General features: G+C 39.9%; 1 protein-coding gene across 1 annotated transcript in view; it reads left to right on the forward strand.

Annotated features, from left to right (window-relative positions):
- The window catches only part of FAM83B (family with sequence similarity 83 member B), a 47,618-nt gene extending 41,081 nt beyond the window's left edge, over positions 1-6,537 (forward strand). Inside the window, exons 4-5 of the mRNA XM_070733009.1 lie at positions 183-307; positions 3,929-6,537. Coding sequence (XP_070589110.1) covers positions 183-307; positions 3,929-6,314 — 2,511 coding nt within the window. The 3' untranslated portion in view covers positions 6,315-6,537. The remainder of the gene's footprint in view (positions 1-182; positions 308-3,928) is intronic.
- The last annotated feature ends 12,418 nt before the right edge of the window (positions 6,538-18,955 follow it).

Here is an 18,955-nt window from a genome sequence, read left to right on the forward strand (position 1 = left end):
TTAAAGATGTTTCAGGGAAAGAAAATACATGACTAAATGAGTGGTGTATAATGTACTCTTAGAATGCAATTTTATGCAAACCTTCTTAGTATTAAGCCTCTGGGTAAGTAAACACACTTGAGATGCAGCTTCAGTAATACAACATTCTAGTTTTTTATGTTGTGTTTTGCCTTGTTTTGCAGAACATGAGAGTACGTACTGTAAAAGGGCAAGATTATTTCTCCAAGTCAGGAGCAAAATTTCATGGAAAAATGGAGCAAAAGTTTCTTCTTGTTGACTGTAAGAAAGTTATGTATGGTACCTACAGGTAAGAATTGATACTCTTATTTATTTTAGGCATAAATGAAAATACTGTATTTTTTCTGCTGAGAGAAAGGACAGACTCAAAATCACCCAGCAAGGGTGGGAATGTTACAGTCTGGTCTTTAGAGTGATTCCGAGAATATTGCAAAATAAAATTAATCAAAATAAAAACTGCCCCCCCCCCCAGGATCCTAGTCTAATGAGAAAAAGGAATAAAAAAGATACAAAGAAAAATAGTAAAAAAAAATAGCCCTTTCTGTTATTTAATTCCATTGTCCCATGTCCCACATACTGAAACCGAACACATTTTAATTTTATATGTAATATTTATGCCAAATATTTCAAAGCTGCTTTTATATCCTTTCCATTGCCCTTAGCTCAAGGGCAAACATACATTCCATAATGCAGCTCAAAGGAATTTGTTAACTTTGTAATACCATACAAGTATCCTTTTATAATACTTTATGTAAATTGGAACAATTAAAACAATGTCATATAATTATGCATTATATCAATATTATACCCCAAGTTTAGATCTGTATCAACACTGAATACCTTGATGTGTTCCTTAGGGTGAGGTTGTTGTTTGATTTGTTATAGATTTTATTTTACCTTGGTGGTCATTACTTATATTTTAGCTTTTATGCTCTTAGCATAGTTTCATATTGTTCTGTTGGGCTCTCTGGTAGAATCCTCCCAAAAATTCACAGGTACAAATTTCAGACACACACACGTTTGAAAATTGAAAACAATGTTCTTTATAATGAAAATTCACTTAAACCAAGCCCTCTTTTGGTATAGCAAAGAGCACTCATCTCCAAACAAACTGGTAATTTGTACAAGTCCCTTATCAGTTCTGAGATACTTATCTAGCAGCTGTGAGGCAATTCAAAGTCTTTCTTCTTTCACAAAGTGACACACACTTTGCTCTGGTTTAGTTTCAAAGCGGGGGAAAATCAGCACACAAAAAGTCAAAGTCAGTAAAGCAGTTACGAAACACAAGGATCAGATAATCCTCCACAATGGCCAAACCCACAGGCTGCTATTTATAGCAGCCTCACTTATTACTACAGCCCCACCCAACCACAGGTGGCCTCATTTTCTTTGATAATAATCTCTCAGTTGTTGTTGCCTATGCATCGCTCTCCTCATGCATGGCTGAATCATTAACCCTTGTTCTGAATCCAAGGAGGAGCTAGATAATTTATCTCCTTCTGAGCTGTCTGCCACACTCTCCTCCTCTCTGTCACTCATGTCTTCTTGGTCAGAGGAGCCTTCATCAGGAGATTCCACCGGGGGCAAAACAGGCCTGCAGCATGTGGATGTCTCCCCCACATCCACAGTCCTTGGGGCAGGAGCAGGGCCAGAGCTAACCACAATACATATGTTGTTAACTATCCAGAGTCCATATGAATCAATCAGGCAAACAAACAAAATTAATACATCACATTATTCAGATCTGTTATTCTTAATTTGCTGCTGCTTTTGAAACATTTCTGTATGGTGGAGACACAGTGGCATCTGTGGGGGAATTTAAAAGCCAATATAGCTGTCACAAACGTGGTCAAAATCTTGTCCTTCCTGTATTTATGTGGCACACATGTACAAAATGATAGGGCTTCAGTTTCTCTTGTTATGACTCGCATCTTGACTTTTATGACCTCTTCATACTGTTCCAGAGAAGAGAAAGTGAACAAGATTTCTTCAAGTTTTTTCCACAGAGTATTAAGTCTGGGCAAACTTCAAAAACTGATTTGCAAATAGTGCTTCAGTTTTCAAGCTGTTAAAATAGCTAAAATGTCTTTTTCAGGCATTATTTAAGGTGTGAACTTCTAATACAAGAGCCCCCCCCCCCCCTTTTAGGCTTGTGTAGAATTTGACAGTTTCAATCAGTAATAAAGAGATGCTGTTGTTAGGCTTCCATGCAAATCATACTGAGTGCATATTGCCTAATTGATGCATCAGAGCTGGATTATGAAAAAATGACATTTTTTTTGTTTGCAGTGCTAAGTATATTAAGTAGTTAGGCTAAAACCACTATTTTTAGAATTCTGTCTCACAACTAAATTATAGAAGTAATGTTGGAGCAATTTATACACTTGTTAAATAATGCAGGCAAATTAATTGCAGAACAGGTTCCATTTGCTTAGATATAACCTAACAAAATGCCAATGTTTTACAAATAATAGAGCTTCCTTTTGGGAAATATAATCGACATTTTGATGATAACTATAATTATCTATCCTATTACTCCTGATAGTTCTTTAGAGTACTTGAAAAACATTATCTCTGAATGATCATTATATCTATTGTACATTCCATATTTTTATCGACACAATTTTTTTCATGTTAACATCTGAACTACTGTATTTTTTCAGAGTTAAGAAGCACTGGAATATAAGACACATGTTAATTTTAGGGGAGGAAAACAAGGAAAAGGGCCCTCTGCCTCTTAGCAATTTGCCACACAGCAAACAACACCGATGATATACACTGTTTACTGTGTATTTCTGTGCATGTGTTCCTGACCCATAGAAATTGGAGAAATGTACGGTACAATAATGCCAGTATATCAACTTAAGAACTTAAGAAACTTTTCTTAAATGTAGTCACACTAACTCCTCTCAATGATTTAAATAGATCTACTCCAAACAAGCCTAAGTTAGGATTTAACTCAGCTGCCCTATCTTAATATTAAACAGGACACTGCTACATTTCAGATTATACTTGTACAGATCTTTAAAACTGGTGTAGCTTTCTAGAAGTATACATTATTCTCTATTATTTAAAAGAAGATACAATAGCACTACACCTCTTCAGATCAAGCATTTATTTTAAAAAAGCTTCTTCATTTTGTGTATTATTGTGTAGAACAATAATAAAGCAGTCTTTAAAAATAAATCTAATAATTTGAACATTTTATAGACATTTATCATTATTACTTAACCCCTTGCATCCAGATTTAGCACCTGATTAGCACAAGAAAATCAAATCTACCTCTTGCCTCCTTGCAGCTAAAGCTGAACTTTAGTTTCACTTTCATTTTAGCACAGTGGCTTGCCTTGCAGCCTCAGTCAGCTGAGAGTGGGAAGCTGATAGTGAGTTGCTTGGCTTGACAGTCTCTGTTCTGTTTGCTGCAATGAGGTAAATTGCTGGGAAGCAGAGGACAAGGAGTGGGTGTGGCTGGCTGGGTGGGGCTACATTCAGTGTTTAAGATGCACCCAAGTTTTCAACTTCTTTTTTGGGGGGAAACGGTGCATCTTATACTCCGAAAAATACAGTATACTTTAGTCTCTGTTTTATCAGGAATATCTTTTTCTCAGGGAGATTTTCAGAGTGCCGTTTTGGGTCCTTTCATATTTTTATTTATTTATTTATTTATTTATTATTTAGATTTGTATGCCGCCCCTCTCCGCAGGCTCAGGGCGGCTCACAGCAAAATAAAACAATTCATCACAAATCTAAATTGTAGTTTAAAATATTTAAAAACCCTCTTTTCCTTTGGAGATGTTGATTTCTGATTGTAGTAATTACAGAACAAAACTCTGTCTCAAATATATCACATTTTGTCTATCCCTGATTTAAATGGTTAATAATCTTCTCTCTCTCTTTTTTTAACTTTCAGCTTTATGTGGTCATTTGAAAAAGCCAACCTCAGTATGGTCCAGATAATCACAGGACAGCTTGTTGAATCATTTGATGAAGAATTTAGGACACTATACGCCCGTTCTTCTGTTCCCAGTTCATTTGCTCCAGAATTAGTTAGGATCAATAGCTGCCGAGCACTCTGGGAAAATGAAGCCTATCAGCACTCACGTTCTTCTTTAGCTTCCATTTCCAGTCAGCGTAACCTTTCCGGGTGGCAAGACAAAATCCATAATTTAGATCCCACCATTCTGAAGACACGGGGCACTGCTAGATATGGAATAAATGAAAACGACCAGTTCAACCCTAGACATCACCTACTTCAGAAACCCCAATTTGCTCCAGGTTTCCATATGCAGAACAGAATACAGCAATATCAGCCTAATGATTTAAATGAACATTGGAAAAGGCACAGTTATGCAGGGGAGAAGCCAGAAAGGACTCCTTATTTGATGCTCAATAGAACAACTAATCGAGTAAATAATCCATCAAACCTTTGGAAAGTACCCTCCGATAGTCTCAGTATTGTATCTTCATTGCATGGGAGCCATACCAATCACAAGGTGCCTCAACAGAGCTTAGCTGACCGATTTCCACCACCAAAGCTCAATACTGCAGACAGGAACTCAATTGTACGCAGATCTTTCAACGGCACTGACAACCATATCCGTTTTCTCCAGCAGAGAATGCCAACCCTTGAACGCACCACAAAATCTTTTCTACGCAACTGGCGCATTGAATCGTATTTAAACGATCAGTCAGATTTCCCGGCAGATTCAAATGGTTCAGGCTTAGGAGATAGGGCTGAGAGTTACGATGCAGCAGATAATATCAAAGCCCATGCTCTTTATGCCCATTCTCGGCTTCGCTCTTCGTTTGCTTTCAAGCCCACGTTGCCAGAACAGAAAGAAGTAAACAGCTGTACAAGTTCTTCCAATTCAACGATCATTGGTTCAGAGGGCAGTGAAACCCCTAAAGCAACCCCCAATCATGTCCATAAACAGAAAGATGAAACTGATGACACTAAGGCCGAACCAAGCCCTAACATCCCACTGGAGCCTGACATAGTAAAAAATCATACCTTGCAGATTTCAGAAGATATAAAGCCAAGTGCAGCATTACCTGTTGCTAATGATAAACCACTTTATACTTATTCATCTCTAAACAGGAGCAAGCCAGGTGAACTTCGAAAGAATGATCAAAATGAAAATATATTGAAAAGGCGAAGTTTTCCTATGTTTGATCATTCAAAGTCTATTATGGATCATGGTGACAGCAAAGAGGCATCCAGTTATATTTATAGTACACTAAATAGGAATAGATTTAAGCATCAAAAGCCACCTCTAGAAGATAGCGGTAAAAACTCGAAAAGCTTGCACAGTATGACAAATCATGTGTCAGATAAAAACCACGAAGTCGAACCAAAAGAATCACCTACTGCCAAGGCTGTTTCTCTAGCTGCACTAGAAGAGCCTAATAAAGATGCCTCATCAAAGAAAGAAAGTAAGAATTCCCCAAATTTCCTGAAAAAGGGATCACAGAAACTCAGGTCTTTGTTGAACCTTACACCAGAAAAGAAGGAAACCTTGTCCAAAAACAAAACTCCTGCTTTTTATAGAATGTGTAGCAGTTCTGACACTTTGACATCAGAATATGATGAAAATCAAAAGCCCAAAACCTCTGAAACGAAGACGGATTGTTCTCCAAGAAGGAAAAGAACCTCCTCATCAAATTCACAAGGGAGCCTACATAAGAGTAAAGAAGATATTGCCATCAGGCCTAAGTCACCCAAATCTCCTAAGCCTCCAAAGTCTCCCAAGCCCCCAAAGTCTCCCAGAACTCCAAAAGCTCCCTCCGATGAAAATGCTAAAAGAGGGCCTACCGTGAAACCCTTAGATAATGTCCTATTAGAAGTACCTCCTGGTGACCCATCAGCCCCCAGGTTTAACACAGAACAAATTCAGTACCAAGATATCAGAGAGTTGCGTTCCAATGCAATCCGTGAGAGAGTAGCCCAGCCTGCTCCTCAAGCAATCCCTCCGCAAAGGATGGGTGGCCAAAGCTCTCGCCTGCCTAGCCCAAAGCCTCACGAGGAGCTCATAAGGCCTCGCTTCACTGAAAGGCGGGTTTACAGTCGCTTTGAACCATTCTGCAAACTGGAAAACTCGACTCAGCCAATGGCCAACACAACCAAAGCCAGCGGCCATTTGCCAGAGGGAAATAGCAAGACCACCCATAATAATTATGGAAGGAGCAATCAGGTGCTTACTTACAATCCTGGTTTATACCACCCATTGCATCCAAATGAAAACAAATTTCGAGGAATTATGCAAAAGTTTGGGAATTTTTTGTATAAAAACAAGTGAAACCTGGGTTGTTGGGGGAGGGGGGACTTTTTAAAAAAACCTTTCAGTGTTGTAAATACATAACAAATTAGACTGATGGGCAGCTTTCATAAAGCTTAATGGTATAGTTATTGCAGAACACTGCCATATATGTATATAATAATCATTCCAAAACATTGGCTGGATGGAAGTTTTGGAATGGGGTTTTTATGTATTTGTACATTAAATTTGAGGTTTGCTCAAATTCACTGTCATGCTTCATTTTTTAAAAAATAATTTTTAAAATGATATTGCAAGCCAAAGAAAACATTTGAACTCCGATCCCCTTCTTTCACAGTATTTCTCCTTTTTTCATAATAAATCCTTATTTGTTACTCATCACACAGTCTATATGCTTTTTAGTTTTTCCTTCTCTAAAGGAAATATGTAACATTGTACAAATTTTTTTTTTGGGGAAGTGCAGAATTATTCTCTATTTATCTTCAGTTTTCAGTAGCGACCACCTGTGCTGTACATCATGTGCAAATCCATCAATTATGGATTAGTTTTATGTATGAAGCAAGCCAGCATGACATTTCCCACAAATCGTTAAAATATGCCTTAATATTTTATGTAAATACTGCTGGCTTGGTGCTCAGGAAACTGTCATGGGCTTGTCATTTTATCTCTTTCTGCATGTATATTCCCTATTTCCTGATTTTCTCTAACCATACTTGCCACTTTGGGAACTAATAACTTCTAATGCCTCATAACATGGCTTGCAAGTTTCAAACAAGTTGAGCACATTTTTCCATTTTATGAATCACCATTAAAATAGTATTAGAGAAAATAGGAAATTAAGGAAGAAATCCATATGCAAAGAGAAGGTAACTGCCAACTCATCTCCAAACAAGATTCTTAGGCCTAGATAATTATTTTATTAAATCTGGATATGATGCAACATATTTAATTACTCTCATTGCGTTTTCAAGGTTTGCATATTCTATGCAGCAAAAGGCAGAGTTGTTTTATCTTCTACAACCCAGTCATAAGACATGTATGCTACTTGCAATGGGTGACCCAAAATCTCTGTCTTCTTAATGAACTAGTGATGCTATTGCTGCTATTTTGAAAAGTTTTGGTTTTAGAAAGTCTGCTTCCAAAATGACCCCATTTTATCATCACTATAAAGCCCTTCATGGCATTGGGCCAGAATATCTCCGAGACTTCCTTCTGCCGCACGAATCCCAGCAACCGGTTAGGTCCCGTCGATTAAACAATGTCATCTGGCGGGACCCAGGGGAAGAGTCTTCTCTGTGGCGGCCCCGACCCTCTGGAACCAGCTCCCACCCTCCTTGTCTTTCGTAAACTTCTTAAAACCCACCTCTGCCGCCAGGCATGGGGGAATTGAGACATCTCCCCCGGGCCTATACAGTTTATGCATGGTATGTTTGTGTGTATGTTTTGCTTTTTAATAAAGGTTTTTTTAGTGACTTTTAATTATTAGATTTGTTATACATTGTGTTATTACTGTTGTGAGCCACCCCGAGTCTACGGAGAGGGGCAGCATACAAATCTAATAAATAATAATAATAATTATTATTATTATTATTATTATTATTATTATTATTATTATTATTATAAGCGCCCGACTGGTGATGAAATACGAAATCCAGCATAGTGATCTCGTTTGCTGTGTTGTATTGACATAATAATAATCACTGGGCCTTTCAAAAATAAGGTGTTTTAGAAAATGAGTCTTAATTTAAAGCACGTGAGTCCTCTAAAATTATAAGACAAGTCAGGATGCTGGCTGCTTTGGCAACATAAGCAGGCAAGGGTTGGTTTTTACCATAATAATCTCAACTCCCCTGAAGTTTTTATACGCGTCTGTGTCCATGAATTTGAATGTCAAGTTCAGTATTCAAATGTGAGTAAACCTTACATATTTACAGTTAGATCTGCAATGTGTACAGATGGCTGATTTATAGCAAAGATTGTAATCACACGGTCCACTGAAACAAAAAAAAACCCTTAATTTTTAAAATTGCATGTTACACTTTCACAGAGTCATTAAATACAAGGTTTTCAATACCTCGGAGCTTGAATGTTAACAACTTACATGTTTACATTAAAATATTTTGTAATTAAAATATTTTTTAAATCCAATACTATATTAATATTGATACTGTTCCTCTGAAGGTCTAAAGCACATGGAAGAAAAACCATCATATAAATTTCTGATTAAAAAGCCAGATTTTTCTTAATAAGTGATACGCTGCTAACATCCAGACCAATGTCCCATGGGATTGCATTATTTTCAAAACTGCCCTAATAAATTTTATGCTAATTTTTTTTTAAAAATCATTTTCATTTTACAATAATTCAAATGCCAAAAGAGACTTTTCTGTTAAAAAAAACACCCATTGAATTACGGTACCTCATTTGGGATACCATTACAGTGTATCACGCAGTAGGAAAGCTGTTAAAGAGTCACAAGTGAAATAGTTTTGGGCCTTTTCATCTACCATGAGTTTTGTTGGAGGGAGGTCAGAATGTCAGCATTCTCTGTAGCAGCTCCTCAGTTTTGGAATAGCTTGTCCTTGAGCAAGGATGGGCTCCATCCTCCTGGTAGCAGGTGAAATCAGGACTCTTCCAGAAAATTTTTGGTGATTAATTATAGCCAGTGTCACCAAACTGAGCAACTTTTGTTCACCATTTTCAATATTTGGAAATTAACACTTGAATTTTATTATTTAAGTAATTACTTAATTTCAAGTAACCCTTATTTTTCTATTGTATGCTTACCCTGTAAGCATACCTGGAGTCCATTAGGTTTGTAGAAGGCTGTAGAGGTATTAATAGATCATAATGAAAAAAAGATTTAGGATTTGGTGATAAAAATTAAGAGATGAATGAATCTCTTTGATTTATCACAATGATTTGGAATCATGCCCACCCACCCTGATTAATAATGCTGCTATTATTATGGTTAGTTGCATAATTAACCAGTTGTTTATGTCTTACAGTAGTTGCATCTACCTGCTTCCACAGATATTTGATATTCAGAGATTAGACCACTCTTCCTATAGTTATTTAAATATAAGGGTTAAATAAGGTTCAGGAGAGAAGTGTTTTTAATAGGAAAGTGAACACAAGAACAAGGGGGCACAATCTGAGGTTAGTTGGAAAAATCAGAAGCAACATGAGAAAATATTATTTTACTGAAAGTAGATGCTTGGAACAAACCTCCAGCAGACGTGGTTGGTAAACCCACAATAACTGAAGTTCAACATGCCTGGGATAAACATCCATCCATCCTAAGATAAAATATAGGAAATTGTATAAGGGCAGACTAGATGGACCATGAGGTCTTTTTCTGCCGTCAATCTTCTATGTTTCTATGTTATTCTTGCCTAAGAAACATTTTTTTCACCAAGGGATATATATTTGCAAGCATAACTTCACTGCATGCACACAGAGCTGTTTTATTATTCCAGTGTCAGAACTCCCAAGGTGAAAAAAGGTTAATAAAACCAGTTGCTTTTCATCTGACTCAGCATCTTTCCTGATTGATAGGCTCAGGAAAGGTTAGGAACACAACTACTAACTTCAGGAGCCTTGATGTACAGCATAAGACCAAATGTCAGTGAATGAGCCAGGCTTCAAATTCAACTTCCAAGTCAGAAATGCTCTTAAGAAAAATAGGTGCATGCATTTTCTATGTTGTTGATACTTTCCAGAAATCTCTCTACAGATAATCCTCAACTTACAAGAGTTTATTTAGTGACGTTCTAAGTTATAATGGCACTGAAAGCAGAAACCTGCGACCGTTTTTCACACTGGGATATTATTGGCCTTGGCCTAAATGACACTAAAACCTTTCCTTCTAAAGGAAGCCAGGAATTGCCCAGGGCATTGCTTATTCCAGTGATAGCGAACCTTTTCTTCCTCAGGTGCCAAAAGAGCATCCACATGCGCTATCACACATGCACGAATGCCCACACCCATAATTCAATGCCTGAGGATGGCAAAGACAACTTCCCCCAGAGATCCTCTGGAGGCTAGAAATGGACTGTTTCTGAACTTCTGGTGGGCCCAGTAGGTTCATGTTTCACCCTCCCCAGGTTCAAAAGGCTTCCCGGCAGCCAGGGGAAGATAAAAACGCCCTCCCCCATCACCCCGAAGGCTCTCTGGAAGCCAAAAATGCCCTCTCAGACCCTCTGTGTGAGCCAAAAACCAGCTGGCCGGCATACACATGCAGGTTGGAGCTGAGCTAGGATGATGACTCATGTGTCAGCAGATATTTATTTATTTATTTATTTACTTATTTATTTATTTATATATATGACGCCCCTCTCCGAAGACTCAGGGCGGCTAACAACAATATAAAAAGACAATGTAAACAAATCTAATATTAAAAATATTCTTAAAAAAACCAATTTAAAGAACCATTCATACACTCATAGATATGGTTCTGCATGCCACCTGTGGCACCCATGCCATAAGTTCGCCATCACTGGCTTATTCCGTTGAAATAATGCCTCTGTCAGGGCATCAGTAGAAATAATGTCTGATCCTGCTTGACGCTGCAAATACCTATATAGAATTTTGCAGGAATTGTATCAAAGAGCACTACTTGCATCCATGGTTGGGCTTCACATTTTTTAGCAAGTGGTTCTATGCCCAGTTGCTAGGTGGCCGTCACCAGTAGCAGGTTCCTACTGGTATGGTTGATGCCATTGCACCGGTAGCGAAAATTAAACTTCATGTGCAGCGCTGCATCTCCGGTGTCTGCATGGACACATCTGAGCGAGATTTTTCTTCTGCGCTTGGCCAAAAAGCAAAATCTCATTAGGGGATGTGCACAGATGTGAGATTTCAATGATCTTTTGGCTTCTGCGCATGCATACAAAACAAATCACAGAAATTTCACCCTCATGAGATTTTGCTTCCTGCGCATGCGCAGAAGAAAAATATTGCTTGGACCGTACGCGCATGCTGGAGACACAAAGCTGCATGCACAGCGCACCGGTAGTAGCGGGAACTGCAACCCCCGCCTGGATGTGACTATAGTGGGCATGGTCTAGTTCGGTGATGGCGAACCTTTCTTTCCTCAGGTGCTAAAAGAGAATGCACGTGTGCTATCGTACATGTGTGAGTGCCCACATCCATAATTCCATGCCTGGGGAGGGCAAAAACAGCTTTCCCTGGCCCCTGGAGGCCCTCTGGAGGTTGGAAATGGCCTGTTTCCCAACTTCTGGTAGGCCCAGTAGGTTTGTGTTTCACCCTATCCAGGCTCCAAAGGCTTCCCTGGAGCCAGGAGAGGCTAGAAATGCCCTCCACCATCCCCTTGGTGGCTCTCTGGAAGCTAAAAACACCCTCCCAGAACCTCAGTCTGAGCCAAAAATCACACACATGCACGTTGGAGCTGAGCTAGGGAAACGGTTCACGTGCCAGCAGATATGGCTCTGCATGCCACCTGTGGCACCTGTGCCGCAGGTTCGCCATCGCTGGTCTAGTTGGTCTTCTGTGCCATAGTGTAGGTGCATTTTTGCCCTCCCTGGGCTCCAGAGGCTTCCCTCGAGATTCTGGGAGGGCGAAAATAGCCTCCCCGGGCTCTGGAGGCCCTCTGGAAATTTCCCCTAGAGATAGGCAGAGGAATCCAGGCAAGATTTTTTTTAAAAAAAAATGATTGCAGACTTCCATATCAGTTATTTTCAGAAGAAGTAAAGGAAGTTCAGTTACTTGTATGCAGGGGTAAGAAATTGTCCGGACGGGGGGGAATACAGTGGTGTAGCGAAAATGGAGCTCCACCCCATCTCACCCATTTTACACTGAAGGATGTTGAAAGAAAATGCATTAGCCATGCCCATAGTGTGGTAGTAATGATTTTGGTAGTCCTTCACTGCGTGTATGCAACAGCATATACCTTTCTACAGCATATGTAGAGCATTAGCTGGTGTGAAAGAAAATAGTGTCTATGTATGGTATCTAATTTCAGGCCCAAGGAGGAAGTATTACTTCCTCTTCCTTCTATAGAATATGGCTTCTAGAAACTATATAAACAAACATGTCTATAAAGACACTCAAATAGGAGACATGCATAGAGTTGGCCATCCAATACAAAGAAGGTAATCATTGTCTAGAATTTCAGTTCCTCCCTCCTTCCTTGTCTTCCTGGTAGTCAGAAATAAATATAGATGATTTTCTGATAAATACACATAAAATCTATTTGCATCCTCGTTTAGTATCACCAGCAGTGAATCAGGCATTGTTAAAAAGAGATCTAATTCAATGCTTGCCCTTCAAAGGTAGAAGGTGTTTTTGGAAAACATGCAAGCAAGTCTCTATCCCACTAAATAAGAGAAATATAGAAAACTGCTTTCCTTGCAACTCCACGTTCCCCACCCTGTCCCTAGCCAAGGAAAGCTTTTGTAATGCCACACCCACGCAAGACAGTGGCAAACCTGTTTATTGGCATGACTATATCTCGTTAAGGAAACTCCCTGCTGAGTCATCAAAACTGCAACTTGCACAGTTCAAGAGGGTGCTTCAGTCACAAGAATGTTACGCCAGCTTCCAAAAAAATCCCCCTCCATTATACAATAAACGTCTTCCGTACTTTTTTTTTTTTTTGCTGAAAACTTGCTGGAAAGTTACCGCTCTGTCTGGGCAGCCGACTTAGACAATGCCTTAGACAATGCCGGAGAACCGGGTGCGTGTCAGTGCAAAGCTCACCACGCCTTGCCTTGGCACTTTCAACATGTAAAAGGTGTCGAGAGAAATACAAATATTTGAGAGCAATTTCTGTTGAAAGCCTCAGAATCTGTAATTGCTCAATGGGGAGTAAACCTGGAAGCTTGACCCTTGACCTTCTCTGCTCAGATCTAATGGAGTTGAATGATGATATCGGGCCTGAAGGAAATATACCCTAATCCTTTTTCATCTTAAAGACATTTTCTTGCTACTACAGCTGGCCATGCTGACTGATAATTATGGAAAACGACTGCTTGCTTGCCTGATGGATTGCGTTTTTACACTGCCACAATTTCAAGAGTTGTTTGGTGTTTTCCATCATAAGATCAGACCGGAAGAACAGACTAAAGACATAAATAAAATGAAATTTGAATTGTAGGTGTCATATGACTGTGGTGATTCTGCTTTAATATGCAACTGTCGAGAACCACAGAGATTATTTATTTGTTTATTTGTTTATCTGTTTATCTATCTATCTATCTATCTATCTATCTATCTATCTATCTATCTATCTATCTATCTATCTATTTATTTGATTTGTATGCCGCCCCTCTCCGCAGACTTGGGGCGGCTAACAACAGTAAAAAGACAATATAAACAAATCTAATATTTAAAGTAATTTTAAAAACCCCAATTTCAGGAACCAATCATACATACAGACATACCATGCATAAATTTTATAAGCCTAAGGGGAAGGGAATATCTCAATTCCCCCATGCCTGATGACAGAGGTGGGGTTTAAGAAGCTTATGAAAGGCAAGGAGGGTGGGGGCAACTCTGATATCTGGGGGGAGTTGGTTCCAGAGAGTCGGTGCCGCCACAGAGAAGGCTCTTCCCCTGGGTCCCGCCAAAAGACATTGTTTAGTCAACAGGACCCGGAGAAGGCCAACTCTGTGGGATCTTTGGGAAGGAATGCAGTAGTTGCCAAAAAGAAAATAAAAGAATTTAGAAAGAAATTTAAACCGACTACATGTAATCCTCAACTTATAACTATTCATTTCATAATTGTTTGACATACGATGACATTAAAAAAAGTGACAGTTTTTCACACTTAGGATTGTTGCAGCATCCCCATGGTCATGTGATAAAAATTTGGATGCTTGGCAACTTATTCACTGCAGTGTCCCGGGATCACGTGACTAATTTTTGTGACCGCTCCACAAGCAAAATCAATGGGAAGCAGAGGTGGGTTCCTACTGGTTCAGAACGATTCTATAGAATATGTATTAACTTGGTGGCCTGGGTTGCTGGAACTGGCACTGACCCAGGCCTACAAGACAGTTCTCTTGGCAGCACCATAAATGCAGCCATCTTGTTTTTTGCTTCTGTACATGTGCAGAAGTCTTTTTTTAGAACGCCAACCCTGTGGGATTTTATTGGTCTCTGGGAGGTATGTGGCAGGAGACGATCCCGTAAATATGAAAACCAGATACTGAAAACCAAAGAACTATATAAGAAGGGACAATTTGCTCATCTCATTTTTCTTTTACTCTCACTCTTTCTTTGTATTTCAAAGAAGAAGGCAATCATAATGCTGACCTCCATTTAAAGCTGATGATTTCACAAGAGTTACTAGATCAGCTTATACACCAGTTCAAGAAATACAATATAAAATTAAGGAGGTATTAGGGGGTGTTGGGGGGTTTTTTTTGGTCTCAAGCGGCCTTCCCAGACTACTTGCAGACTACTCCTTAACTCTCACGGTTATTGTTTACTGTCCTTGAACGCTGGTTATTATTGATAACTTCTCGGGCAGAGATAATCCAGGCAAATTCCTTTGTCTTTGAGAAAACGAAAGAGTTTGTTTTTGTGCCTCTTGCTGAGACTAGATGTGATCTCTGTCTTCTGCTTTTTCTCTTCCCTTTTTCTAGTTATACGAGGTTATCTGATAACAGCTTTGTTCCATGCTTGCAGGTCACATGGGCTCTTTTATGGCTGTAAAGCATCTGCTTTGTGTTTGTACAGCCATCAACAGGCCATATAGCCAGAACACGTATTTATTATACTCCAGTTACCTTTTTGACTGAGCCTTGAAACCTGATGCAGACACTGTTTTTATTAGCCTTCTCAGTACTTGGTCATGAGCTTTTTCTTTTCTAAATGTGTTGCAACATTTTAAAATGCCGCACTAAATTTCATGCCAGTGGCATGGCAGGATCACTCGTGAAGTATGGCACTGTGGGTTAATTACATGGACAAAATTCACAGTATAATTATTTATCTCGTATTCAAAGCCTGTTGAACTTTATTGAATAAGGCTGGGGAATCATTCCAGGAAATCTCAAGTCTTCCAACATAAAGGATTTAATTAGTAGATTAATCCATTAGAACTTTTAATTGATCGATCACAGCAGAAGACTGTTTTAGTCAATAAGGATGCATTTGTGTTTGCACTGAATTAAGAAGAAGCTTGTTTCATTTATCTATGTATATTTTTAACCCAGCTTTATTACTTTATAAATAAATATATATTTGTTTATTTGTTTATTTATTTATTTATTTATTTTGTCCAATAGATAATACATATTGAAGGGAACAGATATGTAATAATATAAATAAAGAAAAGAATAGAAGAAAAGATATAAAAGTATAGGTGAACATATTTGAAAGGAAGAAAAGATAAATGAGATAAGGAGAGACAATTGGACAGGGGACGGAAGGCACACTGGTGCACTTATGCACGCCCCTTACTGACCTCTTAGGAACCTGGAGAGGTCAATCGTGGATAGTCTAAGGGAAAAATGTTGGGGGTTAGGGGTTGACACTACTGAGTCAGGTAATGAGTTCCACGCTTCGACAACTCGGTTGCTGCAGCCATATTTTTTACAGTCAAGTTTGGAGCGGTTAATATTAAGTTTGAATCTGTTGCGTGCTCTTGTGTTGATGCGGTTGAAGCTGAAGTAGTCATTGACAGGTAGAACGTTGCAGCATATGATCTTGTGGGCAATACTTAGATCGTGTTTTAGGCGACGTAGTTCTAAGCTTTCTAGACCTAATACTCCTCGTTCCTCCTGTTTTCCCTCAACAACTACCCGGTGAGGTGAGTTGAAATGAGATAGGACTGGTCAAATGCCACTCAGATGGCTTTCATGCCTAAGGCAGAACTAAAACTCATAGTCTCCTAGTCATTTGCCCAGAGTCACCTTGCTGGCTTTCATGCCTAAAGTGGACTACAACTGATTGGCTCCCACTTTCTAGACTGATGCATTGATAACTAAATTTTATTCTCCTTTTATATTCCTACAGTGGTCAACAAATGAAATATTTGAAAGATTACCATATTTTTGGAGTATAAGATGTACCTTTTTCCTCCCTAAAAGAGGCTTAAAATTCAGGTGCATCTTATACTCTGAATGTAGGGGGGGGGGTTTGAAGCTTTTTTTCCAGCCACAACTAGGTGCTAACAATCTCCCAAGCTCTTGCCTTCCAGGTTCTTTCATTGTTATTCTCTGTGAATAATGTTTTCCAAGCCCTAAGACTTTGCAGGGTTTTTTTCATTGCTCTAACTTGATCCGAATAAGTTTCTTTCCAGACCATACCAGGTGCTAACAATGTTCCTAGCTCTTACTGGCTTGCAAGTTCTTTCATTGTTACTCTCTGTGAAGAATGTTTTTCCAAGCCCTAAGTGTTTCCAGGGTTTTCTTCATTGCTCTAACTTGCTCCAAATAAGTTTTTTTCCAGCTCTAACCAGGTGCTAACAATGTTCCCAGCTCTTACCGGCTTGCAACTCTTTCATTGTTACTCTCTCCAAATAAAGTTTTTTTTAAAGCCCTTAACCAGGAGATAAAATAATGTGCTAAAGCTGACCAGACAAACAATGCTAGCCAGAGGAATACATGGTAAGCAGATTCTTTTCCCTATTTTCCTGCCCCAAAACTAAGCTGAGTCTTATACTCCAGTGCATCTTATACTCTGAAAAATATGGTATTTTGCCCCACAATATGAATGATAACATTTAATTATGAAAAATTAAATAGATTTTGGATTGATAGGTAAGAAAAGACATACACTGAGGTTTTGATGCTGAAGCAGACTTGAGAGGTTTCTGATTCTGGTGCTCACGGGACCTGCCTATACTTGACAAATTCTACCCCCACAAAGGGTATTAAAGAGATCAACTGGTGCTCGCTTTTCCCATCAGTCAATGAGGCTGTATGGAAGAGGAATGCCCCAATTTATTTTAAGAGATTTGTCCAAAACTGCAAGCTAAGGCAACCGTTTACTAGGATGTTTGCTCAGGGATTTAACGCAGGCACACACAAACCCTTCCCAGTGTTTTAATGCTTCTTCAGGGAAGAGTTGCATTACATGTTGCTGGATTAGCCTTGATCAACCAAGCAAGTATAAGGGCTAAAAAAAGTCAGAGTGTTTCCATATCCCTTTAGGTGAGTCAATCCATAGTGCCAAAAATGCAAGTGTCAGTGTTCCGAGTAACACACCCATTGAAAGCAGAACTCCAAGGCACTGAATTAAGGAGAAGCTTGCCACACAGCTCCCAGAGACCACACAGAGTTGGCCTCCTCTGGGTCCCATTGACTAAGCAATGCAGGCTGGTGGGACCACAGGGGAGGGCCTTCTCTGTGGCTGCCCCGGCCCTATGGAACCAACTACCCCTGATGTTTGTACTGCTCCCGCCCTACTGGCCTTTTGTAAGGCCATGAAAACCTGGCTTTGCCAGCAGGCCTGGGGGGCTTTGAACTAGCAACTGTAAGTAACTCAAGGTGGTAAGCACACCCAGTGCTACTTCTTCCTATTTTCCTAAACACAACAACACTGGGAGTGGGGTTGAGCTGCTGAGGGAGAGAGAGACTGGCCAAGGCAGCCTGCTGGCTTCCAGGACTAGAAGTCTTAGTCTCCCAGTGATTTGGCCCAAGGGTAAGGTGACCAGACGTCCCACATCCAGTGGGACAGTCGCTCTTTTTAGCAATTTGTCCCACGTCCTGGGGCATTTTTTAAAAGTCCCAATTTTTTTCTCCCCCCTTTTATTTTTCTTTGTTTCTTTCTTTTTATTTGCTCACTTCCCCCCCTTCCTCTTCCACTGTTGCTCGCTCCTCACCCCTGGCTCAACACCTTCCTGTGGCCACTGCTATGGGGCTGAGCCATCCAGGCAGGAGGGCTCGCTGGCCACAACAGCAAAGGTAGGGGAAGGAAAGGGAGTGAGAAAAAAAAGAGAGAGAGAGCAAGAGGGGGGAGAGCAAGAGAGAGAGAGCGAGAGAGAGAGAAAGAAAGCAAGAGAGAGAGAGAGCAAGAGGGGGGAGAGCAAGAGAGAGAGAGAGCAAGAGAGAGAGAAAGCAAGCAAGAGAGAGAGAGAACAAGAGGGGGAGAGCAAGAGAGAGAGAGCAAGAGAGAGAGAGAGAAAGCAAGAGAGAGAGAGAGCAAGAGGGGGAGAGCAAGAGAGAGAGAAAGAAAGCAAGAGAGAGAGCGCGCAAGTGACAGAGAGAGAAAGAGACAGAGAGAGGGAGAGAGAAAGAGAGGGAGAAAACAGGGAGGGAGAGGGCAAGACAGAGAGAGAAAGGGGGAGAGAGAAAGAGAGAGATAGCAAGAGGGAGAGAGCATGAGAGAGAGAGAGAGAGAGACTGAGAGAGAGAGAGATCAAGAAAGCAAGAGAGAGAAATTTGGTGTGGGTTTTTTGGCTAAACTTTTTTTAGCCCCCCCCCCCCTCCGCTCAATGGTGTCCCTCTTTCCCAATCTTAAAATCTGGTCACTTTACCACTGCACCCAGCAGCCTTTCAGATGGAACTAAAACTCCAACTCTCCCAGTTTCTAGCCTGAACCACTAGATCAAACTGGCTTATTATTGCCCTGTATTTTGTAGTCTAATATGACCTTTTTGCCTTGTCAATAAAATATTATTATTACAAATGCTAATTCCGGCAGCTCATGTGACAATATCTTACCAAACTTCATTCAGTCCACAATATTGA

The sequence above is a fragment of the Erythrolamprus reginae genome, chromosome 1 (assembly GCF_031021105.1).
Source record: "Erythrolamprus reginae isolate rEryReg1 chromosome 1, rEryReg1.hap1, whole genome shotgun sequence".
Lineage (NCBI taxonomy): Eukaryota > Metazoa > Chordata > Lepidosauria > Squamata > Dipsadidae > Erythrolamprus > Erythrolamprus reginae.